General features: G+C 50.4%; 1 protein-coding gene across 1 annotated transcript in view; it reads right to left on the minus strand.

The window, feature by feature from the left end:
- Positions 1-694: 694 nt before the first annotated feature.
- Positions 695-26,763, minus strand: part of SLC41A1 (solute carrier family 41 member 1) — a 32,447-nt gene continuing 6,378 nt past the window's right edge. The window contains exons 3-11 of the mRNA XM_045014750.1: positions 17,100-17,207; positions 10,700-10,771; positions 10,303-10,447; positions 10,074-10,220; positions 9,245-9,392; positions 8,074-8,153; positions 7,025-7,159; positions 5,643-5,791; positions 695-3,055 (exon numbers count right to left, since the gene is read on the minus strand). Of these exons, the coding sequence (XP_044870685.1) occupies positions 2,870-3,055; positions 5,643-5,791; positions 7,025-7,159; positions 8,074-8,153; positions 9,245-9,392; positions 10,074-10,220; positions 10,303-10,447; positions 10,700-10,771; positions 17,100-17,207 (1,170 nt within the window). The 3' untranslated portion in view covers positions 695-2,869. The remainder of the gene's footprint in view (positions 3,056-5,642; positions 5,792-7,024; positions 7,160-8,073; positions 8,154-9,244; positions 9,393-10,073; positions 10,221-10,302; positions 10,448-10,699; positions 10,772-17,099; positions 17,208-26,763) is intronic.

Below are 26,763 nucleotides of genomic sequence, written 5' to 3' on the forward strand. Positions count from 1 at the left end.
TCTTGTCAAAGTAAAGGAGCATAGCCCAGTTTGTGATTCAGTCTCTTTGGAGACTCTCATAGAATGAAGTGTTAAGACTGGACTATCCAGTTCAGTTCTCTACTAACACAAAGATGTTCCCTGAATTTTCTAGGGTGGAGTCTGGTTTTAAGTGCCTCAGACAATGGGGTTCCCACCACTTCACTTGGGAGACTACACCACTCTAAAAAAAGTCTCCCACGCAGAGGAAATCTTCCTCAATATTAATCTTACATTTCCCTTTTCCCAACTTTTAGGGATTTTGTCTGTGCCCAATCCGGCACACAAAGCTTATATCACTCTGGAGGGCGCTTTCTCGGTGATTGAGCTGCTTTTCCACAACTACACTAATTTGCCTCACAACCAATTCATACCAAAGGCGATCTATTCTAGTTTTATGTCGAAAGAGAGCATATACTAGTGTTATTCAATGGCCAATTCCTTATCAGACAAGACTGTACGTGTCAGCATCAAACCTGTAACCTTGGCTAGCAATAGCCTATGAACTAGATTTCTCTCTCACTTCCTGTTTACAGAAAAGTGTAACTATCTCCACTGAAGATACATCAGGGTAGAATTAGTAGCAGTGTGAACAAAATCAGTTTTCAACTAATGGACAGGGTGAGCGGTGTTCACAAATGATGACTTGAAGGAAAAAAGTAGGCCACAATCCACATAAATAAATGCCATCTTTATTTTACCAAATATAATTTAAAATCAGTTAAGTTGACATTTGTCAATTCAGTTATATCAACTATAAATATTTAAGACAGTCTTTTTTTAATTTTCATACAAAGAGGAACCCAATATTCTCTTCATTTGCAGCCAGATCTAAAGTACACATGCATTCATGTTCAATTGGTGAAGGGGGAGGAGAAAAAAAAAAGAGTTGTCCTTCAAAGCTTTTTAAAATTTAAATATAAATTAAGTTCTTACTCTCTCTGCCCATCCTCCCTTCCCTCAACCTGGTAAAAATTTAGGTACCTCACCCAAGTAGAACTATGGCTCTTAAAACAATCACCTCTTCCTCCCTCAGTTTTTCAGCTGAGACCATGGAGGGTTTGTCTCTTTCACTGGCACAAGTCTTTACTTAGGGAACTGAAGAGGCATATAAAATAGTAGGAAGGGGTCTACTAAAAGCTTAAGTGTTAGGGAAGGGAAATCTCAAATGTATCCCTCAATACTGGGCATGGAAGCAAGTGAACAGTTTTTTGCATCTGTTAACATTGGGGTGCAGGAGAAGGTCTCCAAGAAATTGAGACTTCAGTGCAGCAAAATTTCGACAGACGCCCTGGACAAGTTAGATTCGTGAGAAGTCGCTGGGGTGAAGAGATGTGAATTTCAGAGCTACAATCACAAGTGACATTTGAAGAGAGCAGTTCTGAGGCTTTCTAACCTAGGAATGAAAGCCCTCTGGAAACACACTCCCTACTAGCGCAGGGTCTGCGAGACAGCACTCTATTAAGAACTGCAATTCTGTGATTTAAGGCAGTCTTTATTTAAGCCAGGTCTCCCAAATACCCTGTACAGTTAAGGCCATAAAAAAGAGGCATCCCTCAGTGTGAAACAGGAAACGATTCTTCTACAAGTACCTTTAGACAGTGGTCCCTCAGATCTTATCTTTTTGGCACGCAAGAAACTAAATGTGGTTTGGTTTAGACATCTATATAGGTTCCTGTATTTTTTGGCAGCCCACGATGGAACTCCCCTTTTAGTTTCAAATCTGTCAACATGCCTGGCCTTAAATCAGGTCTCTAGCTCTGAACTGCAGGGAAAGCTCTGAGCCAGTTCCAGACTGGAATTTTGCAGCATGAGTCTATTGCTGGTCATGACAGATACACTTGGCCGGGCTGTTGCGGTCTTGCTTGGCCCACGGTAAGGGCAAGGTGGGGTGGTCTTCCAAGCAAACCACTCCCTCCCAAGAGAGTCAAGACGGCCATACTTATGTGGCTGTGGTAGAGTGCCAATATACTGAGCAGCAACCATCACCCCCTGAAACTGAGCCTCACTTAGGATCGAAGAAGGTCAAAATCTACACAACACATCGAGTATCACTTCACACTTGTTGAACGTAATACCCAGCTCTCTGGGAAAAGCCAAAAAGGAGAAAAACAGCATTGTTTTAAGGAGCTTGTGGGAGAGACAGAGAAGCCGACCCAGTATCAGAAAATAAGAGCCACTACAAGAGTGCAGGGTGTGTGTTCTGGAACGAGGAATGCATTTCAGACTTTTTTTTTTGGTTGTTGTTAAAGGGGAAAACTAAAGCCCTACATACAATTAAAAATCCAGCAACGTTAGGGTTATGTTTTAAAGCCTCAAATAAACCGGGTGAACGTTCCTTATAAGCATCTGGGGGTGGGAGTGGATGTCTAAAAGGGATCTTTCTAGCACACTCAAGCTAGTTCTCTAACCAGAATCTTCTTTGATTTAGAATCCAGGCATAACGTGGGGCTTTGGGGGAGGATCTGGGGATGTTCCTGATCCTAGTTTATAGGGTGTTCCCCTCCTGGGAGGTGCCTGAATCTTATCTTGAACATTGAATGCTTATGAACCAAAGGAGTGACCCTTCACCTCTAGTGAGGGGTGCGGGTTTCCTTTATGATCCGACTACTCAATCAACATTTCCAATAGAACCTTGGTTCAGATGCTACTGCTATAAAATTGCACTTGGTGATTGTCTCTTACACTTTTTTTTTGTCCTTCCTAAAACTAGATTTTTCTGTACAAACTGGGCTTGAAATATAAAGCACATAAAATTCCCATTGAAAATAATGAGAATCCAGGATCAAAGCTGAAGTCCCAAGAGAGACAGAAGGACGGGAAGGAGGAAAGAAGGGGATGATGGGGGGAGCTAGTCTCCCACGTCCGTGTCCCGGTCACCGATGAGCCAGAGAATGTGGAAACTGAGAGCCAAGAGACCCGTCCCAAGCAGGTCACCCAGTGCCGTCAAGTAAGGGATGGAAAAGTTGTCAGGATCCAGACCCCTACCCCACATCCAATGCACCATCCAGTCGGCAATGTAGAGTAGAATGAGAACCTGGAAAACAGACAAGAGGAAAGAGCCATATTAGCTACTAATCCAGACTTTCACGGCCCTTTCTTCCCCAGGACAAAGCTTTCCAAGTTCCTCTATATTCAGGCACTTGCAATTCAGCCTGATCGAAGTGCTAGCCCCTATTAATCCCATTCAGGCCTAAGGAATAGCTCAGAGAAGTAAGAGATGGGGCTTGTTGTTAAGAGGAACATCCTCAAGTAAGGGAAAACCAAAGATTTGATTGTGGGTACATTTCAGATTGTGGGTGGAGAGGGGCATGCCTGCAAGGGAGCATTTAGGGGGCACAAGAAGATGCGAGCTGGGTTTTTAATTCCCCTATGTGCCTTTGAAAATCTCCCCTTACCGCTCTATGCCCAATGCATCACCATTAGTTTATTTTAGGTGTACGAGAGAGTTCACTGCATGTGGGCTGAAAGCCTCCAAAATGAAGAGGCTCTGACCCAGATCCAAGTTTTGCAGCTCAAGTCACAACTCTAACCAAAAAGAGAGAGGAGCAAGTGGACACAGAGCCAGGGAAGTAGAGGCAGGATACAATCCACAGTTCACACCAGGGTGCCTCAGAGGCGAGCAGAAAGCCCAGCGAAAGGGGAGCAGAGTTGGAGCAGCACAATCCTGGCTTCCTGGGGGCAGGAGAGCATCTCCGAGCAGTGACATGATGGTCATGTTCTCACCTTTGCTCTAGGACAACACTGAGGGTATCCCAAGTCAGTGGTTCACACTGAGTCCTAAGCAGGAGAAATGCTCACAAATGCATCTAGCAGATCAGGTACAGACATTTAAAGCCATCAACTTGTGACCGGAGTGAGGGCTGGAAGGATTAGGCCAAGGTTTCCTCCTTCACTACAATCCATTTAATTACCCACGAGCCCCCACTCTGCTCACAGGCCTGTAGCTTCCCACAATGCACCTCACTCTCTGCAGGGGGAAGAGCACCAGGGATTTTAGAAAGTGGTTGCTAATGGACTTCCCTTCACATGTCCAGCACATAGCAGGGGCTCGCGACAGACTAGCAGCCTTGTCTAGCGCGCGCTGTTTCTCTTTCTTGTGGATGCTCTGACTCATTTCCTGGAGCTCAGCTCGGTTGTTGATTTTAGGGGGATGCTAAAACCAGCAACAACTTCCACAAGCACCAGGAGGTGGCTGTGTTTAGTAGGATAACTCCTTGGCCACAGTCTCCCCTCTGTCTGCCTGTGTAGGAGGGGAGGGACATATTGGCTGCCTAAGTTCCCTGAAGTGCCAAAAATCCCCCCTTACATCCCTGAGTGCACACTCCTCACCTCAAGCACTGATTGTTATTTTACACAGAATCGGTTAGGAGCATGGGAGCCCAATGCTGGCAGCCCAGCCAGATTTCGCGTATGTGGGAAAGGCCCGGGAAGGGAGGAAGAGCCCTACGAGTCACGGGAGACACTGCTCACGTCACATCCTGTTTTCTCTGCCAAGCCGTTTGAACACCGCTACAGCCCCACTAGGGGCTCATGGCTCTTTCCAGCCAAGGAAGCGAGATCCTGCTCCTGAGGATTTTAAAAGCCAAGTGTAGGCTGCAAAGCTACGGAAAGCAGCAGGTAAGCAGAACGAGTGCCCTGAGCACGGAAGGGAGTCTAATGCACTCATCTTCACAGGGCTGCCGAAGCAGACGGAAGCGCCTCAGTTTACGACGTGCTGCTCTGTTCTATGGGAATTGTAATTCTACTCCTGTGACAACCATTTGTGAGATAGTGGGTTCCCTGCAGGGTAGGCGCTGTAGGGAGGAACGTAACAACAGATGAGGATAGAGAGAGGCACCCTGAACCAGCCAGCCCCATCTGACTGTTCCAGCTACAAAGGTTCTTTGGCCGCCTGCAGCACCGTAGTATCCAAACGCCTCTCAGTCACGCGTTAAGTGAGGTGACTGGCGTCTGTCACACGTGGCTTGATCTCGCCCCCTCCCGAGGGAGGGTCGTGTGTGCAGTGCAGTGTTCGGAACAGCAAGGAGCACGCTGCGCATCCCAGACTTCTCTGTTCTCTGAGGGGCATTTGGGATGCAAGAGGAGTGCTAGCTCGGGGCCAGGAGATGCCTATTTCATGCCCTCTCTAGTGAAGGGAAGGGGTATTTTGTGTAAGCTCCCTGGGATAGGGATAGTCTTTGTGCTGCGGCTATACAGCGCCGAGCACAATGGGGTCCTGCACCGTGACTGGGGCTAGCAGGCCTTATACTAAATGCAAATAATAAAGGGATATTTTGTATTTGTCCCAGGTGCAAGAATCATGTCATCTGTACTTATAGCTCTGTGCCGTGCAGATTCCCCTTACTGAGGAGAAAGTGCCTCACTCCATCCCACTTCTGAGGTCTGTCTACACTGAGGAGCAGCTGCCAATGGGTCCCACTGAACTGGTGCGGAAACCGTTTTCTCTGCGACTCTTAATGAGACAAACCCTGTGTTTAGGAGCATGGGAGGTGACCCCTTTGCAGCAGTTGGCCAGTTTTCTACTACAGGTGGTGCGTTTGTGTCCGTTATTCTAGCACGGGGATCACAGTCCGTGCAACAATTCATTCAGAGGAGACGGGTCAGGCAAAGCCAGCTCTTACCTGGAGAAGTGCAGCTGTCATGTAGAAGACTACAAAGATCAGGGTGAGCGTGGTGTGCCCGCCTTGCATGGAGCTGATGGTGTAGAGGAAAACCAAGTGCCCAGGAACCACCAGGAGAAAGAGCACACGGGCAGAGCGGGAATTCACATCTGGAGGGAAATTAAGAGGATGGCGCTCAGGATTTAAACAGATAATGGAACTCTGCAGCCAGCTCCCTGGGTTCCAGCATGGATATGTCCACTAATCAGCAGACTACGTTTTAGTCGATCACCGGCCACAGCGTATTGGATCCATACCTCTATGTGCTAAATGCAAGGAGCGTAACAGAAATGCCCCGGAGCTCTGAACACTGGCTTAGAGACCCACCCGTACTGGGATCAGTTAGAGATGACGCACTTCTGCGCCTAGCACAGACAGGGTCAAAAGGGACAGGCAAACGAAGAGGCTCTACCCAGATCCCAGTGGCCACAGCAGTGGCACCTTTCAGCAGCTGCTCAGTACGCAGCTTTCCGTAATTCACTGGAAGGCTGAATTTACTAAGGGGAATTCATAAGAGCAACTAAAGCAAGGTGCTTGGTGCTCCCAAGGGCTGTACCTGCCCCCTTTTGGGGCTCATTTTTCCAACCCTCTGTCCAGCACAGCCACACCGGACGTCTCCCAACACACATTGTAACAGATAATGCTGACATCCGAGACCATAAAGCACTGGGCTCAGCGGCACGAGGCCACTCTTCTGGGGGCTGCCTTGCCCCCAGAGGCCAGCCCAGTTCATTCCCAGGCTACGGGCTGCCCCAGGCATGGTAGAGAATAAATCTCAGCACATGCACGGCATGAAATGCAAGTCAGGATTCCCACTGCAACGTTCCACCCCACCCCCACGTCCATCCTCACTTGAAATGTCTGGGTCTGCAGCTAAATAATGGAAACATTATGGAGCCTCTATTAACAGGAACCTTTTCTGGAGCTTCAGTTATACTGGCAGGCCAAGCCGAGCCACTGGCTAGGAGCTTCTGCAGCCCAAAAGCACTTTGTGAGAATTTAGAAGGTGGCGGGGAAGAAGTTATTCCAGTGCTGGGGAGTCAGAGGCACACCTGCCACTAAGGCGGCCTTCTTTTCCTAACCCAGCGGGGACGCTCCACCTCACCAAAACATCACTGACACTGTCTCTGTAAGCAAGAGCAAAGGCCAGGCCAGCACCTGGTCTTTCTGCCTCCCAGCAGATCTCAGCTCCCATTTCCCTTCCTTGCTGCTTAGTGACCCCTCCCTCAGTGCAAGCTGAGCCAGCTAATCGTCAAGCCATTTCACAATGCGGGTGAAGTGAACTGGAAGTCCCCTAGCTCAGAAAGCCCCAGCGCATGGCGTTGGGTAGAAGGAACAGATACCTGAGCTGAAGAATGTGCTGCAGGGGGTGGGGCACTTGCGTGGGGCCAGCCCTGAGCTCTCGCCAGGGATTCCGCTCATGTGGAGGTAAGTGGAGATGCGACTAGCCTGGACAGCCACCAGGTTGCCACCGACACCTGCAGACCAGAAATGGAGCAGTGAGAGCGGGTGCGTAACTCAACTCCCGCAGCACTTGGGTGCACTTGAGACTTCAGGAGCCAAGTTAAACTCTATTGACCTTTGCACTTCAACCCTTTTCATGCCTCCGGAACAGTCAGAGCAGCAGGTGAACAAGTCCTCTCTTGCTCCTCACAGGCAGAATTCTTTTGATGTGTTGTCAGAAAGCAGCTGCAACTGCTTCAGTTACAATCAAGCTGTCAGCCCTACGACAGGATTTCTGGCCCACATTCCACTTTTGCAGGATGCAAAAAGCCAGAGAGACAGAGAGAAAGGACACTGCTCCACAACCCCCCTTTACAACCCCTGCTGCAACTGCATTATTGTAGAGCCTTAAGTGCAGTGCGCGGGGCACAAAAACAATGGGCCAGTCAGGGCCGTAAGTTGAAAACTGCTAAGAATTTTGTTTGAAACATAGCGCATAACCTGCGGAACTCATTGCCACAAGCCCAAGAGATTCATAGCATTTTTTAAAAAGTGTGCGACATACAGATAATGAGCAGACCCACAGTTCTATTAGCAAAGGAGCCTAAGGCACTAGAAGTTTCAGACCCAAGCTCAAGGAATAGGGAAGGGGCATCAGATTGGATAAAATATTCAAAGACACTTACGTGCATAGGTGCATCTTTGCTGAAGTATCAACTCAAAGGTAGATCACTTGAGATGCTTCTCTCATGTTAATCTATCACCAGGAGGAGCAGCCGAGTTGCTCCAACACCCTGTCTCAAGCCTAGGAGCCAAAATCCCACTGACATCTACAGATGCAATCTCCTAAATCACTTTTGAAAATGGGCCTTGGGCGCTTTTGAAGATTCTACCCACTGTCTGGCAGGGACTGCTGAGAGGCTCATTGGCAGAGCAGAAGGGAACTCACCATTAATCACCGGCGTAAAGACAGCTATCCCTGCAAAGTTTGGATCCGACACAGTTTTGTCCAATATTAACCCTCCAACACTGCAAGGGAAGACATTGAAGGAGTTGATGCCCAAGAGAAAATGACCACTCAGAACATCCAGAGACTCCCAAGCAATTATGATGGTCATACTTATGTAGGCATGAGAAGCAGTGCCCACTGTTTGTGAGGCTGGTTACTGCAACTGTGCACACTTCACAGGCATCTATACCCATTTACACAATGGCAGCAGTTGCACCATTGCAACTCTGAGGCCTCTTAAAGCTGGTGCATAATATCACAGCCTCGAGGGAAAAGGGTTACTAGCGTGTCACAGTAAAAGACAGTTTTGGCAGGAGCCGCAGAGTCAGGTAGGGGGTGCTTTCCCACGATGCAAGCTGCATTTTGGCACACATCACACCAGCTGGTTTGTAAGTTTCAGTCAGACAAAATTCCCCAATAGGAACAGAGATTGTAAATCCTTGTGTACCTAGTGCAGAAAGAGCCTTTTGTTGTAACAAACCTGTCTGCGGCAGTCACTTCCCAGAGACGGCTCTTGTGGTGAAGGCGCTAGCCTTGGACTCAGGAGGTCTGGGTTAAATTTCTGGCTGTGCCGCAGACTCTCTCTGTGATTGTGGGCAAGTCACTAGATCTCTCTGTCTCTCAGCTCCCCCCGTGTAGAACAGGGATAACAATACTTTCTTCCCCCCACTCTTTGGGACAGGGACTGTCTCATTATGGGTGTAGAGTGCCCAGCTTGGTGTGGCCCTAATCCCAGGTGGGACCCTTAGATGCTAAGATGACAGCAAACAAACAGGTACTTGAGGGCCCTGTTTTAGGAGATACTTGTTTGGTGCACGTTAAAATCTGTTTGACATACAGCGGGTGAAATCCTGCCTCAGCTCTCCTCCAACAGTTCCATAGGTTTAGGAGCAGAATTAGCCCACTTATGCTGGAGGGATGTGCCATTGTTGCTCTATTCCTAGAGAGGGGCCTGGGCTGTAGATCTGAACTTTAACATTTGAAGGAGTTGGGTTCCACCATCTCCGTTTCTTATGCACAGCGTGCACCATTCGGGCAAGCGCCTGAAGGGAAGCCAGGGTGTCCCTTTCTGGCAGGGCTGGGGCAAAACAGTAATTTCATGCCTTCCTACCTGCTAATAGCCATGGCAATGATGACTGGCTCCCACCCAGAGTACAGCACCTCCCGGGTTACTGGATTCCTCTTGGCAATGATGATCCAGAGCGGTAGCAGGGCTATGAAGAAGGCACACACCAAAGGATTCACGTACGCTTTGTCCTCTGAAAAGAGAAGCAACAGGTCAACGAGTCCTCCCGCCAGCATGCCATGGGGTCACTACTCAACAGCAGTGTTGGAGAGCAGACCTGGTCCCATTTCCCCTCTGACCTCAGGCCCTGGGAGTCTGCGAGAGCCAGACATGGCCACCCCACCTTCAGGAGGTATGCTATTGTCAAGGCTGCCCTCTCTGGATCAGCTCTTACCGCTGCTGACGACGTGCCCTCTAGGAAAAGCCTGATTTCCAGCCTCTCACCCCGTCCAGCCTTCACCTGCTGGGCGAAACCTAGCAGCCACGCCTGCCCTCTCCTTGGAACGTCGTTGAAGACATGTCCCAGCCAAGGAGAAAGCCACAGCTCTGCTACTAGGGACCCTCCCAAGCCTTACGCCAAGGATGCTTTCTAGCTTCTGGCAGTTGCCAAAAAGCACCCCTTGCCTGTCTGACAGTAGGGTGCACCCAGAGCACCCCCAAGCCTCTCCACACCTGTGTGGTCTATGAAGATCCTTTACATTACTGTTTCTCAACCCCTCCCCCCCCCCACCCCCCACCGGGCCCCAGTCATCTCTGAATATGCCTTAGAGAGGCAGCCTCAAGATCAGGCATTAAGTAGCTGGAATGGAGGGCAAGATGCCAGGGAAATGCTGCAGCGCACGTTAGGAGGGGATATGCATCTCTCACGTCTCACCCAGCTCTATGTAGAGGCCCCAGCTGATCCCTGAAAGCAGCGCCAAGGTGATGAGGTCCCCCAGGCTGGCAGCAATGGGCGTGGCCACGTTATCCGGGTTGATCCCTATCTTTCTGGATCCAACGATGACTCCAATCATGATCATTCCTAGGCCCAGAGGAAGAAGTGGCGTGAGCCGAAGGACACCGCTGCTCAGACTGAGCGAGTGTGACCGAGGGTTTAGGCTTACCCAGCACGAGTGAAGCTATGAAGGCCGTGGCAACGCTACTGGCACAGAGCAGGATGGCGTGGCCAATGCTGAAGTGCCCATCTGGGATCCAGCCAAATATCACGGCAGCAATCGAAGCCAGGAAACCAACCACTGTAGCTTGAACCTAGCACACACGAGGAGTTAAACCAGACACGGGTTGGGAAGAGAGAGAAACCAGTCCCACTTCCACCTGGATTAGCTGGGAGGAGGAAGAGACCGCAATATACCAGTGGGGGAAACTTTTAGGAAGGATTAATTGCGGCACAAGAAGTCACCATTTGCTTTTCCACCAGACACTCAGCATCAGTATTTAAACTCTCCTTCCAGTGTCACTGCTGCACAGCCCCCAAAGCCAGCCTCATTTCCCCCAGTTTACCTGAATCAGAGCCATGTTCCCCATTATCATCCTCCAGAGCTCCTTGGGTGTGTCTATGTGCCCGATGTTAGCCTGTAGGAAGAGAGCATGGTATCGGTTAGACTGAACCCCTCTCAGATGGCTAGCGCTCAGGAAACTTGTTCACAGTGGCGGTACATTTGTCGTGGGGCAAGGGAGAACAATTCGAGACCCAAGCTCTCCAGGAGGGTGGTTCAAGAGGAGAAAAAATGAGCATTCCATCGCCATTCGTGACGGCTCGTGACATTCCTAACAGCCCCACAGGTCAGCCAGGCAACAGGAACAGAGCAGCAGGATGCGGACAAGAGCAAGGTGGCCAATCACCTCCCACCTCCAGCTGAGAAGGGAATGAGCTGCAGAGTCAAGAGGGCTTCCTCTATTGCTTTCGGGGTTCCCAAGGTCCTCAATTCTTGCAGACAAAAGAGAATCCTGCACCCAACGGCTGACAGATAAGTGAAGGAGGAGCTGGGCATCAGCTGTCTTGGCCTACTGCTCTGAGCACAGAACAGGGGTGGCAGGAATGCGCCATTTCTAAGCCCAGAGCCACACTCCAGTCCCCCTTAATTGCCTCCATTCTCCTAGCTGCAGAAGCCGGGTTAACACGTATGCCACAAGGGCAGAGCAAGGATTTAGGGTTTGCCACATGCTCTGGAGACCAGGGTCTACAAAGACTTTGCCAGTGAATCTGGGACCGTGGCAGAACCTCCTCCATTTCCCCTTTAGCACACGCTGGAATGGGGAGAGAGACATTGCAGATGCTTTCCCAACGAAGCTCCTAATACCACGTCTCGCTACCAATTCTGGCTCACACCCATCTGGGTCATGCTGTTCCTGCAGCTGGCCAAAGGGCTCAATACCCCAGCTCTGCTATCAGATCGGACCCTAAGCTCTGATAAGGAAGGCCAGGGTGATGGCAATGAGCGTTTTCCCTTTTAAATAACGTTAGGTAAACAAAGCCAATGCTCCGTGGAAGCCTGGTGAGTGCTGGGAAGCAGCCACAGCACATGGGGGTCTTTTGGCACCAGGATGGCTACAAAAGACACTAATCAGCTTAAACAGAACAGACTGAAAGTTGCTGTAATCTGGCAGCAGACAACTTTGCTGTTTTGCAACATTTGAGCAGAGTTACTGCAGAAGGCCCTGCCAACCTGTCCCTTGCAGGTCTCTATGCGATTTAGAGACACTAAGTATCACAGCACTCCCTAGAGATGCAGAGCAAGGATTGTGGGGCCCAATTTAATAACAGAAACTGATGCACAGAGAGGAGAAATGACAAACCAAAGGTTATAGTGACCGAGTGTCAGAAACAGAACCCAGGCGTCCTGACTGCTAGCCCCTGGTTCAAGCCACGAGCCTATGCAGATCCAGCAGAACAGCCGATGAAGTGGGTTCTAGCCCACAAAGGCTTACGCCCAAATACATTTGTTAGTCTCGATGCCACAAGGACGCCTCGTTGTTTTTGCTGATACAGACTAACATGGCTGCCACTCTGAAGTGTGAAAAGGGTTCCCTAAAGCACAAGCAAGGCTGTTAACAGCTAGAAGGGATGTGGTGGCAGTTTCCTTCCCTCCAGTTTCTGTGCCAGAGAGAAATCATGGTCAAGCAGCTCAAATCAGCATTCTTTCCCCACTGCCCAGTCCCTGCCACTTCTTGAACATTTCCATAGCATCTTCCAAACCAGCGATTGCAGAGGCTCTGACAAAGCACTTCATCCACTACTGAAATGCAGCCACTTCTGGGGTGGAGCACGGCAACTCTAAACTGTTCAGGACAGGAAGGGAAGAAAAACAACGTAGCCAACTGAGTCGGCCAGGTCAATTTAGTAAAAGAGAACAGCTGCCCAAGTCGGACTGTGGCCATGGCTCCAGGGCAACAACCCTCCTCTCATGGCATTTGACTCATTTGAAATCTGTCCCCAGGCCTCAAGTTACCAGGGCACATGGCATGTGGGTAGAAGGATACAGGACCATTCTCTTCAGGAAGGAAGAGCATCCATGCCCGAAAAAAAGTCTTCAGACACTAACGGAGCCTGGGTTTAAGGAGCATTCTCAGGAATTTCTGCAGTCTGGCCAGTTCAACACCGGGGGGGGGGGGGGGAATGCAACTACAGGGACAATCAGCACATACCCCACAGGTATTTTAGCTCAGTATGAAGCTGGATCTTAAATTCCTGCCCTCAGGTCAGGATTAACATAACCTGGCTGTAGTCAGTAGCAACAAGATTTTAATCCCCCAACAGGAAAGTTTTGCTTCCTAATGGTGAAAGGAACTGGCCGGGGAGCCTTAATGAGGAATATGCAGCCTGCGGAAGCCATTCCAGGCTGCTGTCCTGCAGAGCCAGCACAGTGACCACGTCCCAAGCGATTCCTTTGAGAAGGCCTCTCCGCTGCCACTCTACAGGTGGCCTCCTACGCCTAGGAAGGAGCAGAGCAAGAGGGGAATAGAAAGCAAGCCAGATGGGTCGTGGGATCCCATCACACGTGTATGCCGAAGGGACCCCAAGGAGGCCAGCAGGGAGTTGAACAGTTTAAAGGGCAGTGTGTCATTCCCCCCCCCATGCACCAAGCTCTAACTGACCCCCTATGGGCCGGAAGCCATGCTAATTTCTCCACACTAGTCAGATCAAGGTCATGGCATGTCAGTAGGCAGCACAAGGAGACCCAGCTGGCACGGACAGGGCTGGAGCGTCAGAGGGAGGCAGATAGGCCGGGTCATTGCTCTCTCTGTGCCCTGGTCCTCTTGTGGCCCTGCTGTGGACATGGAGGGAGATGGGAAAGTTTGGCATTCCGGTGACTTTCTGCACAGTCTCGATTCCCCGCCAAGGCCCCAGCCCTGGGCCAGCACCACTGCTGGGAAGGTGGGGGATGGAGGAAGCGGTGCACTCCGCCTTTGTCCCAGAAGAGCTAAGCTCTGATCCCAGCCACGCAGAGGGGGCTGCATGCTTAGTGCGTGGCTGGACGGAGCCAAGCCAGCCAGCCCCGCTCCTCCACCCCACCCCACCCCCACAAAAGACCTCACATCCCTTACATGCTCCAAACAACAAGGATGAAACAAAGGGATTTGTTTCCCCAAGTGGAGGAGCAAACCAAGTCTGGCCTGCACCGACATTAGCTTCACCACTCAGCCTTTGCCTCTGGCAGAATCGCAGCTGGCTTCTGCTCCCACCTGGCACAACACGGAGGGGAAAGCTTGTTCCCACCATCAGCTGGAGGCAAGGAACCTTGGCACCGAGACGACAGCCTCGGCAGCAGGCGCAGCGTGCCAGCCGGTACTTGGCAATGTCATTTCCCGGCCAGATCTCCGCTTGCTTCTTAGGAGCAAGGGCACCAGGGCCAAGAGCTGCAGAGGCTGGATTCAAGGAGGAGGAGGAGTTGTTCTAGTCAGCGGTAACCGGCTGGGGGGTTGTAGTGGTAGGATGCCCTCTGTGCTTCACCGCACATGCAGAGCTGAACCAAGAGCTAATCCCGATAGAGCCTCTTTCTCGCTACCCACCCCGATGTTGGCCGGGGAGCCCTGATTCTGACGTGGGGGCTAGAGACTAAGCAACCCACCTCTCTGCAAACTAGACGCCTCCAGAACACTGAGCCAGCGTGACGCGGTAACACAAACGTCACCGTGCACCAGAGCAGGGTCCTGCAGGACACGTGGAAATGTGGCGGCTGTTCAGAGCAGGAGAGGGGCTGCAGCAGGAAAGAGCAGAAGACAAAGGCAAGAAGAGTTTGAGAGCCTGCTCTTCTGCCTGCAAGGAAGAGCCGCGCACTTGGCCTGCTGGCATCGGGGCACAACAGGGGCCACACGAGTCACAGTCAGGGAGGCAGCTGCTCTCGGAACCATAGCTGGCATTGCTCCCCCTGGGTCAGGGCTCAGACGTACTAAAGAGGCCTGGCAGAGACAGAGACACGTGCAACTCCCCCCAGGCTTTCTGCCAGCTGTGCTCACTGCTCCCCTCCAACCTGGCAGTGCTCGATGGCGTCCTGCGAATGCCTCGCCCCCCCAATCCTCCCTGGGTAGCAGTCTGAGTCAGCCATTTCTGAGCACAGTTTCCTGTGCCTCTGTCCCCTGAAGACCAGGTCCGGGCTGTTTGCTTTGAGGGCTGCACTCTGAATGTGTTAATTCAGAGGGCAGAGAGAGGAAAGAGATGAGCTGCAGGTACTGTTGTGCTTGAAGAATCACAGCTGTGGACCCATTGTGGGGTGCGCTGTGAGGCATGAAAACATCCAACAGTCACCTGTTGGCACGCCCTGGAAGAACGGGCTTTATGGAAAGGGAGGAGAATTTCCAGTCCCTAACAGGAAAGGATTCCAGGCCTCCTGCCCAGCTCAGCTACAGGGACAGAACGCTCTGTTAGTGCCAGAGCACTGACGAGAAGCAGTTCGGTTATAAACTGCGCTTAGCCTAGTCCTGTCTTGGCAGTCTGGAGCGCCTGCCCCCATCTCAGTCGGGAAGCTATTTTATGGATCTGGCCATTACACTCACAAAGAGGCAATGCCCGATCTTGCCCTTCCATTGGCTTCCAGAGGTTTTCAGCTAGGATGCCAATGCTCTCTACAGGATTCCACAGGACAGGAGAACTTGCCTCCAACCTTGTCCCTGCAGCACAATTCTCTCAAAGCCCTGCAGCCTCTGCCACTCACAGGCTTTCCCCAGCCTGCTTTTGGGGCATTTCTGTATTTAGTTCCCTGAAGCACAAGTCAGATCCCTTTCAATTAGATCAGAACTCTCCCAGCTAAACACGCCCACACCCCTCTTCTGGATCCAGCAGTTCTTCCAGGCAGAGCAGCACGCAGGGCAGGGGAGGGGAGAGCCGTACACCAGGCGTTAGGACTTTAAACAGTCTTCCTGCTCGACTCATATTCAAAAGTCCTTCCTGAACTGCCAGGCACTTGACAAAGTGGCCACTGTGACAGAGAGCAATTTCCCGCAATATTCTGGACACAACTTATCAAATTAAGTTTAATACCTTCAGGGTCCATGGTATTAAACATGAAATTGTTGATGTGTTATTGTAGGATTGCATGCAACTAACTTTTCCAGGAGACTGACTAATGTAAACCCTGGGGAAATGTTAGGAACTTCAAAAAAAAATAATTTTTTTTGTGACAATGTGTGTGAAGTAGGCTTCATGGAAGGTACTAGAGAGGCCTTTTTAAGCTATGCCCTGGGGAGAAAAATCCACTGTCTTCTGAATACCTGCTCCTGGAAACTCCAATTCAAAGACCCCTGAACTGTATAAAAGATGGATTAAACTTCACATGAGTGAGCTAGTGCTGAACTGAGGCTGTTACGAACCTGTACCCAGAAAAGAAACCCCCCTTTGTAGGGTTTAAAGGACGATCAACTGGCAGAGCCCATGGCGGAGTTGGGGTGAGCTCTGGGAAGCTTATTAGCATGTGTGTAGGTTCTTTTATTGTTTTTAATAGTTTCTCTCTGTAATGATTTTACCCTAAAAATAAAGTAGCCTAACTGTGTCAGTTACTCTGTTCTTAGTCTCGGTGCTGGGGTCTGCTTAGACAGTCTCTCTTGAGCTAGGAATAACACAGTGAAGGCAGGGAACTGTTCAGCCTGAAGATACCCCAGTCAGAAGGGAGAGAAGCGTGTCTCCATCCACGCATGGCAACAGCCAGTGCGTGCCCTTGCCGGACCACTGAGGGGCAAAACAGGTGTAGTTGCCATGAACTGCGACAGGCACCTCTTTTGCTGACTGCTCATCTGACTTGATCCCAAAGGCCCCTGCTTATGGGAGATGCTCCCATCATCTCTTCACTTCCACACACCCCCCCCACCCCATCCCAAAAAGGGGTTCTTCTCTCTCATGACTCAGTACCCCGCTAATCAAAGCAGGGCAGGGGCGATAGCTGCATGAGCTGGCGTCCTGGGCACGGGATACCCGTGAAGATAGTTGGGGACAAAGAGAGAGAGGGCAGACAGGCAAGGTCTCGACTGCTCTGACTGGATGGAATCACGAAGAGGAGGGGTAACATTTATCCGGACTCCAGGAACACTCACTACCGTGTAATACTGAAAGCTCACTGAGAAGCACAGCGAGGTCCCCCCTCGGGGGAGGGAGCCAAATGAATGGACTGGCAGTGGCACTGGCCAGGGGAAGAGCTGGTGCAGCCTGGGACAGAGAGAGGAAACCGGTGGAGCCCTGGAGACTGGCAAACCCACAGTGATACAGTTCAGAGCAACTGCATAACATCTAGGCAAATCCATCAGGGATTTAGGCCACCACAAAGTGAGTGGAAGGTGCAAAGGAGTCCACGGGCAGCGGCTACATGCCCCCCCCCCCCCGCCAGCTCTCTTTTCCCCTCCTCTCCATAGACAAACACAAGCAGACATGGAATTTCCCTCCCCGTCCCCCAGCCCATCCCAGATAACTCACAGCTGTAGAAAGACGAGACGCCAGTGTCATCTCTAGGTTCCCCTTCAGTCCCAGCAACGCAGGAACCAGGATAAATACTTCAGTCACATTTTTGAACACGGCCCAGTGCTGCAAGACGAAGAGAGTTTATGTATTATTCTTAGTGTGTACACACACACGCGCTCTCTCAAAGAATCTTGGTACAAGGTAACAGCTGCAGGTGGTAAGCTCTTTGGGGGCAAGGATGGTCTTTTTGTTCTGTTTGGACGACACCTAGCACAATGGGTTCCTGCTCCATGACTGGGATTACAAGGCACTTCAGTAGAATACCAGCCAGACTGTAGAAAAGCTTAATGTCTAGCTCTCCTTCCCTCAGAAGTACATCTGTGGCAAGTGAAACACAGAACTGGTAATAACTAACTCCCAGCCTCAAATGCTTTGATTATATACCCCCAGCTCTGGCTCCATTCTTTCCCTGTTTCAAGACCACGGGACTGCCAAGCTCTTTGCAAAGTGGACCCAAGCGTTGGAAAGCCTCTGTTTTCCTATGGCAATGACTGGAGTCGTCCTCCACCTCCTACTGCAGCACAAAGAGCAGGGGCAGGATTTGAACACTGTGCCTCTCCCTGTCAATGGTAAGAGCAGCGGCGTAGCCAGGTGGAACGAACAGGGGGAGTGATCACAAAAAAAGGCGTCACCCGCTGCGGCGCTTTTACTCACCCGCTGCGGTGCTTTTACTGACAGGGCGGCGCTCCGGGATTTCGGCGGCAGGTTCTTCACTGGCTCCGTGGGTCTTTGGCAGCATTTCGGCGGCGGGTCCTTCAGTGTCGCCGAACACATCCGGAGCGAGTGAAGGACCTGCCGCCGAAGTGCTGCCGAAGACCCAGAGGGCCGCCAAGTGAGTAAAAAAATTACCGTTAAGAGCCTGCTCGACTGCTGATCAAGCGTCTATCTACTGAGACCAATAGGCCCTGCTCTTATGAACGGACGCAGACCGGTGACAGAGTCAGTTATCGGAGACGCCTAACTGTGCTACACCTTCGTTCGGAAGTGAATTTCAGGAAAGCTATTTCATTATTTACGCAGTTGGACATTTTGACTCCATGTGGCCGGTGAATACACAAACCTAGAACAAACCTTCTCTGGGACGCTGCAGGCCCAGCCGAGATCACAGCTTCACTGTGCGAGGGGCTGTATATACACCTCGTAAGAGAGGGTCCTGCCCTGGAAAGCTCATGCTCTAAACAGACAAGACATTTTACAAACACGGAAACGGAGGCGCAGAGAGATCCAGTGTTGGACAGTTACTTGAAGTATTTGGCAGAGCCAGGAACTGGACCCAGGTCTCAGTCCCAGTCCAGTGCCCCACCCACAAGACCATCCCCTCTGCGTGTGGAGTGCAAACACAGACGTTATGCTGCCAAAATTCCCACTGCCTTCCTCCTCCGCCAACCCCAGAAAAAGACAGCATCACATGCTCTTGGCTTCTGCTGGAGCAGGACAGACTGATTTATTCTGCTAAGGGAGGGAGCCTGCCCTCCCTCGCTCTGGAACCTGCATTGCTAAGAGACATGCTGCTGCCTACTCCGCCCCCACAGCCAACTCGGTTTCCTTGTGCTAGAGACAGAGCTAACAACACTGGGCTGTTCAGGAAAGAGATGAAGAGTAATTGCAGGGTAAAGAGCCCAACAGCAGAGCAGCTGGCTTCCTAAGACAGGATGGGGAAAAAAACCACCAAGACCAGAGCTGAAAAACGGAAGGCTTAGAAAAGCCTCAAGGGGTCAATCCTTTACTTTCATAAGCATTGAGCAAAAGGCTTCTTTGCTCTTTCTATTGCCGAGTTCCTGCCTGCCCGCAAGGGGAGCTAAGCACCATTGGAATAGATCCTGATGGCAATCGTGGTGCCCCAATCTCGGAGTAAGGCCCATCTGCCTTCCCAGCAATACGTACGTTATGCAGCTTCCCTTAGGCAACACTACAGAGAACGCCATGAGTTGCCTTTCTCCTGACAGGATGGTGGGGACGCAGACAGGACGCTTTTCCCTTCCTGAGGTGGCACATGCTGGTATCTCAAAGATGGGGGCACTCTGACCCTTGTAGAACTAATGAATGAAATTGTTTTTAAATTTTTCACTTTATTAATGTAACTTCATAAGTAAAGTTTTATGAATGAAACAACATTCATTCATAAAACTGGTTACCCCAATAACTGGCTAATTGACAATGAAGATGCTTGTTAAGAGCCATAGCTGTTCAGTCCGGTGCCTTTGTAAGTTTCACTATCAATCCAATTCCTGCTTAAATTACTGAGACTTGCACTATTTCAGTATTGTAACTTCTGTTCACCATTTATTACACTTGCCTACATTGTAACTTCTGTTCACTGTTTGCCATATTGTATTCAAACTTCATTTTAAAATGCTTACTCCATTTTGTAAAAGCTTGCTGCAACCTTCATTTTTGCAAACCCTGCTGTAATCTTAGGGTAGGTTTACACTTACCGCGTCGACCCGGAAGGTGAGTTTGACTTCTCGGAGCGCTGCGGTCGACTCCGGTACTCCACCACTGCAAATGGCGGTGGCGGAGTCAACGGGGGAGCCGCGGAGTTCGACTCCGCCGCGTCTGGATGGGTGAGTAGGTTGAACTAGGGTACTTCGAATTCAGCTACGCTATTCATGTAGCTGAATTTGCATACCCTAGTTCGACCCCCCCTTCTTAGTGTAGACCAGGCCTTACTAGTTTAGTTTAGATGTGTGAATGAGGTATGTATGGATGAGGGAATCAACCTCCAGCCCCAGCCTGTCCTGATGAAATAGAGTTCAAACCCCATCGGCTGAAGATGCAGACAAGAGCCCTAACAAAGTAAGATAGTCCACCCTAAAAAGAAAAGATACAATAGAAGGAAGATCAAAGCCAGGTCCGAGGGCTGAAAGTCACATCTGCAATTGATGGGTGATCAATCACCAAACCCAGAGGCAGCGTGACACAGCAAGACCTATAGACTCTGGATTCAAACTAAAGCCTACAAACAGGATGGATTAGATGGAAGACTTTGGAGGGTAACATTCTGTTGCCAGCATGGAAGGGCATCGGTGCATGCCCAACAGAGACCCAGCCCTTCCTTGTGCCTGGCTTTCCTGGCCAGTTAGCTGCCACAAGCTACAAACCCAAGCTGCAAAATCAAGCCACAAACTCAAGCTATGTTCAGGACTGGTAACTATGCAGCAGCTGCAGAACATCTGATGGATGGGTGTATGTGTGAATGTGGATGTGTGTGTGTGTGTATATAGGTATTAGGTATAATGTGTGTGTATAAGAATTAAGATATTAGTTATTGGTTATAAATCAAATTATCATAATAAATGTGGCATCTTTGTCTTACCCCCTGAAAAGATCCTGTGTAGTCTTGTCTGTATAACACCCTGAGCACGGGTCAAAAACCAAGTCTGAATGTAAAATTGTTTCATTGCGTCCTGGCAGTCCCCCATCCAGCTGTACCTACCTCTTGTCTCCAGTCTAACACCTGGACTGTAAGTTCTTGGGGGCAGGGACTGTCTTTGTGTTCTGTGTTTGTACAGCGCCTAGCACGGGGGGGTCCTGGTCCATAGTTAGGGCTTCCGGGTGCTATGGTAACACACATTAGTAACAGCAAAGGCTGGGCAAGACTCGTACAGGTGCAACGGCACCAGCATTACCGTGCTCTCTAGAAAGCTGCCACTGGAGGTTCCCACAGTTAACATATTTGCAGCCACGGCCCCTGCTGCTCTCACGATATTCCCTAAGGCCTTGACTAGGATGGGCTGTTTAGATCTCCCACAGCTGCACTGCCACTGGTGCAGCTCTAGACTGGCAGAGATCCCAATAGCTGGCCAGATGTGTGCTCTTGTCTATTACAAGGAGCCCTGCACACTTAACACTTACTGCAAACAGAGAGCTCTCTAGCTGCATTAATAACCCCTTCCCTCGGGGAAGGATTTCAATCACCTTGTTTATTTTTCCATTTTTTGTGCCCTTTACCTTCAGTGGTGGGACAACAGGAGTCAGGGAGGAAAGTTTCTCTGCCAGGTTCTCAGCACTGCAGTGTTTGGCTTACTCCTGGCAGGAGAGCGGCGGTTTGAGAGGAACTGTTTCCAATGGAATTAAGAAAACATCATGGCAACATCTCTATCAGTCTGCAGTTTATTTTAAGAACAGTCATCCAGATCTGGGGCCAAAGCAAAACCAAAGGCTTCACTTAAACCACCTGCAAACCCTGCAGGTTCAGTAATGAACAGGGTCATTGGCCCATCCCTCCCACTTGCCTTGTCGCTGCCCTTCCCAGAATCACACAGAACACAGCTCGGGGGCTGGATTTGTCTCACTGTTTTTAATGTACTGAGAGGAAGGATTGTCCCGTGGTTAGAGCAGCAGCCTGAGACTTAAGCCCAGGTTTAATTCCTTGCTCAGCCACAGACTTCCTGTTTGACCGAGTGCAAGTCACTTGGTCTCTCCATGCTGCAGTTCCCAATGGAGACATTCCTTCCCGGCCTCCCCAGGGTGTTGCTAGCATTCTTTAAAGATCGACAATGGATATGGATGAGTCTGGTTGCACGTGGGGCCTAAAACATGTCCCACTTTCCTCAGAGGGTCTCCAACCTGAATTGAGTGGGATTTTCCCTAGGCACCGTAGCAATTTAGGAGCATCGTAAGCCTTCTAGCGTTCCTGTGAGATGGGCATGGGTTAGCCCCATTTTGCAGATGTGAAGAACGGAGCAGGTCAGTTACCTGCAGCCCTTCCCCCAAACCTAGTTACATAGCAACTCCACGGCAGAGTGGGGACAAGCACCCAGGCCTCTGCTGCCCTTCAACAGCCTGAGCAAAATCCTCCCGGCTCCCATTCTGGATGCCATAAGGAGCTGAAGCCAGTGCATTTGAGCAGCCTAGTCAAGCGATCGTTCTCAGCTCTTGGTCCAGGGACCTTTGCATCGCCGCGGAGGGCTTTGTTAAACGGCACAGTTTCAGGGTCAGTACTTGAGCACATCTGGGAAAGGGGGTGTCAATCTCAGTGCCTGAGGGGGTAGGGAGGAGCAGCAGCAGTGCCCTCAAACATTTTGTTGGCCACAGGGCTTGTCAGGCTGGCCTCCTTTAAGGTCACAGATAGGAGTGGCTGAGCTCCGCTTCCTCCTTTTAAGCTTGCAGTAGGAGATGCTGCGGTTGTTGCACTGCCAGCTCTGCGGGGGCCGGCCCTATCAGCACACACATGCACTCAATCGCTGGTTACCGTGCTTCCCCCACACAAGCCAAGGGAGTCAGGTGTCCCTGGGGCTGCTCAGGGAAGACAACACGCTCATGTTCAATCACAAGTTGGACCAGGAGGAGATCACTGGGCAAAGTTCCATGACCTGTGTTATGCAGGTCAGACTAGATCATCTGAAGGGTCCCTTCTGGGCTTAAAAAGTCTATGGATACAGCCGGACATATGGGCACTTGCCTCTCTAAAGATCCTTTCGTCAGAGTGGGAACAAGGTCTGGGAATCAGAATTCCTGGGTTCTAATCCCAACCCTAACACTTAGTGACCAAATCATTTCACCTCCATGTCTGTTGCTCCATCCATTTAGTGGGGATAATGACAACTTGACCTCCTTCATCGGAGATGGATTTCAGAGATGCTGAGCACCTGCAGCTCCCACTGACTCAGTTCTGCAGGTCACCTTTAAAGCACTGGAGGTTGCGAGCGGTCAGCACTTTTGGAAACAGAGCTCAGCTATTTATTATTTTATCTGGGGCTCAGTGTGGCCAAGGGGACTGCTGCTCCGGGGCTTTGGAAAACCTCCCCCATCTACCAAGTCCAAGCCAGGCCCTGTGGCAACAGTAGGCAGCACAAGCATAAGCCTGGGAGCTAGAGAACAAGAGAACGCCACAGGGTCAGTCTGTATCCAGCAGCCCCTTTGTATCAATTATACAAGATCCCTGCCTTTGTCGCAAGGGACACTACAGCAGGGGGTCAGGCGGCAGCAAGAGGAACCTCCAGCCCTCCCCCTCTCTTGACCACGTATACTGCCATTGTACATTGACCTTTAAAAGTCTACACCAGGAGTTCTCAAACGGAGGGTCGCGAGGTTACTACATGAGGGAGGTTGAGAGCTGTCAGCATCCATCCCAAACCCCATTTTGCATCCAGCGTTTATAATGGTGTTAAATCTATTTAAGAGTGTTTTTAATTAATAAGGTGGGTCGCACTCAGAGGCCTGCAATGTGAAAGGGGTCACCAGTACAAAAAGTTTGAGAACCACTAGTGCCAGGAGAGCTGCTGTAACTTGTAACCAGAACCTGCTACAGCACATTCCCTCGGCAGGGCAGACACTGGGCCAAGTCAGGGATGTTCCTAGAAGAAGGGAGGGAAAAAAAAAAAAAAAAGCCGTTCCCAAGGAGGGAAAACAAGACTTTCCACCTGCATCAGCAGCTTGCTTGCTGCAGAGGGCAGGACCCACGGGCTCCTGCCAACTTTCTTATTATAAGATGTTACACAAGCCCAACGTACGGGCATATTTATATCAGCCCCAATGGCTCCTATGGGGCACAAAGCTCGCTGCAGTGGAGTGTGCCCAATGAACAGGCCTTTGGGGGATAATGCAACTCCCCCTCCCCGGCTTAAGTGCTATTGTGCACAGACCTTCAGGAGAGACCCACGCCATTGATAGAGTCATTCAAATCCCCTCTCGCCCCTGTCAACAGCAGGAGAAAGTGTTTCTAAGGCTGAAGAGGGGAATCAGACAGTCAAGAGGAAGGTCTAACAGATCCTGGCAGTCTCAGCTGCCTGCTGACACATCTGCTGACCTGAAACTTGGGCAGTGCTTGATCTGTGCCAGGGTTTGCCAGGGCTGAGCCCCGGCACCTGTAGGCTTGGCAGTTCATAGCCCCGGCACCACTGGGCTCGCTGCATCAGTTATGAATGTAAAATAATTGCCTGAGCCCTGGCACCTCTTTCATTACAAATTAAACACTGAACTTGAAGGAAGATTTTCAGATGCGCAAGAACCTAAATCCCTTTTGCAAAACATGACTTAGGCGCTTTGGAACCCAACTTTAAATCCCATTCACTTTCATTGAAAGTCAAGTCTCATTTTGAAAAGCGCCTTTGGAACCCATGTGCTTCTGAAAGCTTTACCAAGTCAAGCTTTTAAATTCCTGGTCGTTACGGGAGATAAAAAGACAGCGAGACGTGGACTCTATTCTGCTTCACATAGTACACTGTCAGGTAAGCTCCCCAGCAGAGAGTATTATGGGTGATCAGTCATAGAAGACACAAGGGGTAAACTGCTTCCTGGTCAAACCACAGGATGTATTTGCAGCCCTAGCAGTTAGGAAAATAGGAGCGCCTGGAGACTGAAACCCCTGAGAATAAATATGGAACCATATCAAAACATTTTTTTATTTTCAAGTCACACAAACTTCCAACAGTAGCCGCACTTTAAGGTCACGGACTATACTTGTAAAGTTCAGGAGCTAGCACATGCCATCAAAAGCCACCCACCTGCCAAGTGGAGCTTTTACAACAGTCTTGCTGAATAAGAGATGGCCCAGGCCTGTGCAAAAGTGCTGTTACTTCAAGGACAACAGCTGCATCTAAAACTCCGTCATGGGTTTTGGGTAACCATATTTGGGTGTTTCAGAGCAGCACAGTTCTGAACAGGAGCAGGGTCTCCTCATTCAGAGGAGACTCCAGCAGCATGATGTTTAGTGATCCCTTGAAAGGAAGGGGTGAAGCACCCTGGGGAGGACACAGGTTAGGCCAGGGAGCACTTGTCCCCATGCCATGTCCCTCACGACACCCCTAGAGTGTTAGGTCAAGGGGCTGGGCCTCAACCTCTACCCAAAACCAAACCCAGAAGTCAGGCCTCAGGTCACCTGTAAATACTTGGTGCTACCTGCAACCTGGGAAAACATAGTTGTTTCAACACCACTGACCCCAAAATTCAGGGTGTGTGCGTGTGACATGCAGGTGACAAGGAGGTTTCATGTCATGTGCGGTTCTCCTCGTGAATTACAGGCATGTGCAGGGACCACGACCCCATTCCATATCTTACATAATTTTCTATGGGCTGGACAATGATCAAGGAGAGCAAACATGTGATGCCCACCTAGCTCCTTCCCTCTCCCTTCACGCCCCCTCTCCAGCCCAATCCCCGCTGGCAGAGTCAAGCTGTGCTTAGATCATGTTACAAGCCACGTGGACAGATCGTGATCCACTAGCTCAGCTCCAAACCCGATGTTCCATCAGAGAGCGGGTTAGTTCTTATGTATTTCTCCTATTATACAGCATACTTGGCATGCCCTATAGTTACATATCATCCCTCATGCCAATTACGGTCGTACCTAAGCCTCTGGAACAACAGGCCACGGAGATGCTCTCACTGGACTACAGCCAGTCATGGTGGGTACGTCAAAAGCAACATAACAGGCATGGCAAATAAAGAGACGCCCACCCCCAGAGAGACACGATCCTCCCTGCTCAGCACACCCCCAGAGGGGGAGCAGACAAGCCTTGTGGCATGCCCAGATGGCATAGTCAACAAACCAGGAATCTGTGGATGGAAGGGGGCTGTCCCCGTGGCTTCCTGCTGTAGGAGTGCCACAGGCTTTGCACACTGGTCAGAACCCTACCTTCCAGGAGCACAAAGGGGTAGAGGCCTCTGATCCCAGAGGGGGTTCCCCCTGCTGAATGGCAAATTCTCAGCATGCTCCCGTGTTAGTAGCAGGAACGGCTCAACAGGGCAAGCCCACAGTGCTAGCTTTCACTGGGCAGAGACCAATACACCCAGCAGGGAAGACGCTTTCCTCCCCAACGGTCCCCTCTGGAACTGCCGTGCGCAATGGGTGAGCAATCCCTCTGCACCGGGAGCATTCTGGTCAAGATAACAAAGGCACCGCGAGGGCTACCCCCACATCTTGCAGGACAGCAAGTCAAAAAGGCAGACTGCCCGGGTTTTTGTCCCATGGCCTTTAGATCGATCATTTAATACCAAGGCTAAAGGGAGCTACTGAGGAGTTGGCAGCACACGCTGCATAGTTAGTCGAGCTGCCAGGTTACTGAAGAATGATGAAATTTGATTTGCTGCCTTCAGAAATAAAAGAGCGCTACCAACCCAGGGAGCTGCTGCGTTACCTTCTCCTCCACCTCCCACCGTGTTACTCGCACCTCCACCCCCACTGTCATTAGGGCAGATCTTTGTTTAGAGGAACCTTCGGGTTGATTTTGGGCTTCAAAAAGAGCAGGGGCTCAAACCCGGTGACTAAAAACGTTTCGAAGGGGTGGGTCTTTTTAAAAAATAAACGGCCCAGTAAAGCCATAGGAATTGTCACACCGGATGAGACAGAGGGTCCATCCGGTGGCCAGTACTAGCTGCTCCGAAAGGAGGCACACAAATGGCTTTAAAGGACAGGTCTGCAGTGAACTGGAGGGAGAGTGGGAAGGAGAAATATCATTCTAACCCCTGGTAGGTAAGGCTCACAAAACCGAGATTTCTGTTTTGATTTAAACATTCCCCGGCAGCTCAGACATGGAAGAACTAGTGTGCTAAACCCAAGAACGAAACTACCAGGTGTGCTGTCTCCGTGCTGTGCAAATCAAAAGCCAGCCAGAATGATAAGTGACCGCAGTTAAAGTATTTTCATGTTGAATGATCTAAGGTGTTGCATACCACA

The sequence above is a fragment of the Mauremys mutica genome, chromosome 4 (genome assembly GCF_020497125.1).
Source record: "Mauremys mutica isolate MM-2020 ecotype Southern chromosome 4, ASM2049712v1, whole genome shotgun sequence".
In the NCBI taxonomy this organism is placed as follows: Eukaryota; Metazoa; Chordata; order Testudines; family Geoemydidae; genus Mauremys; species Mauremys mutica.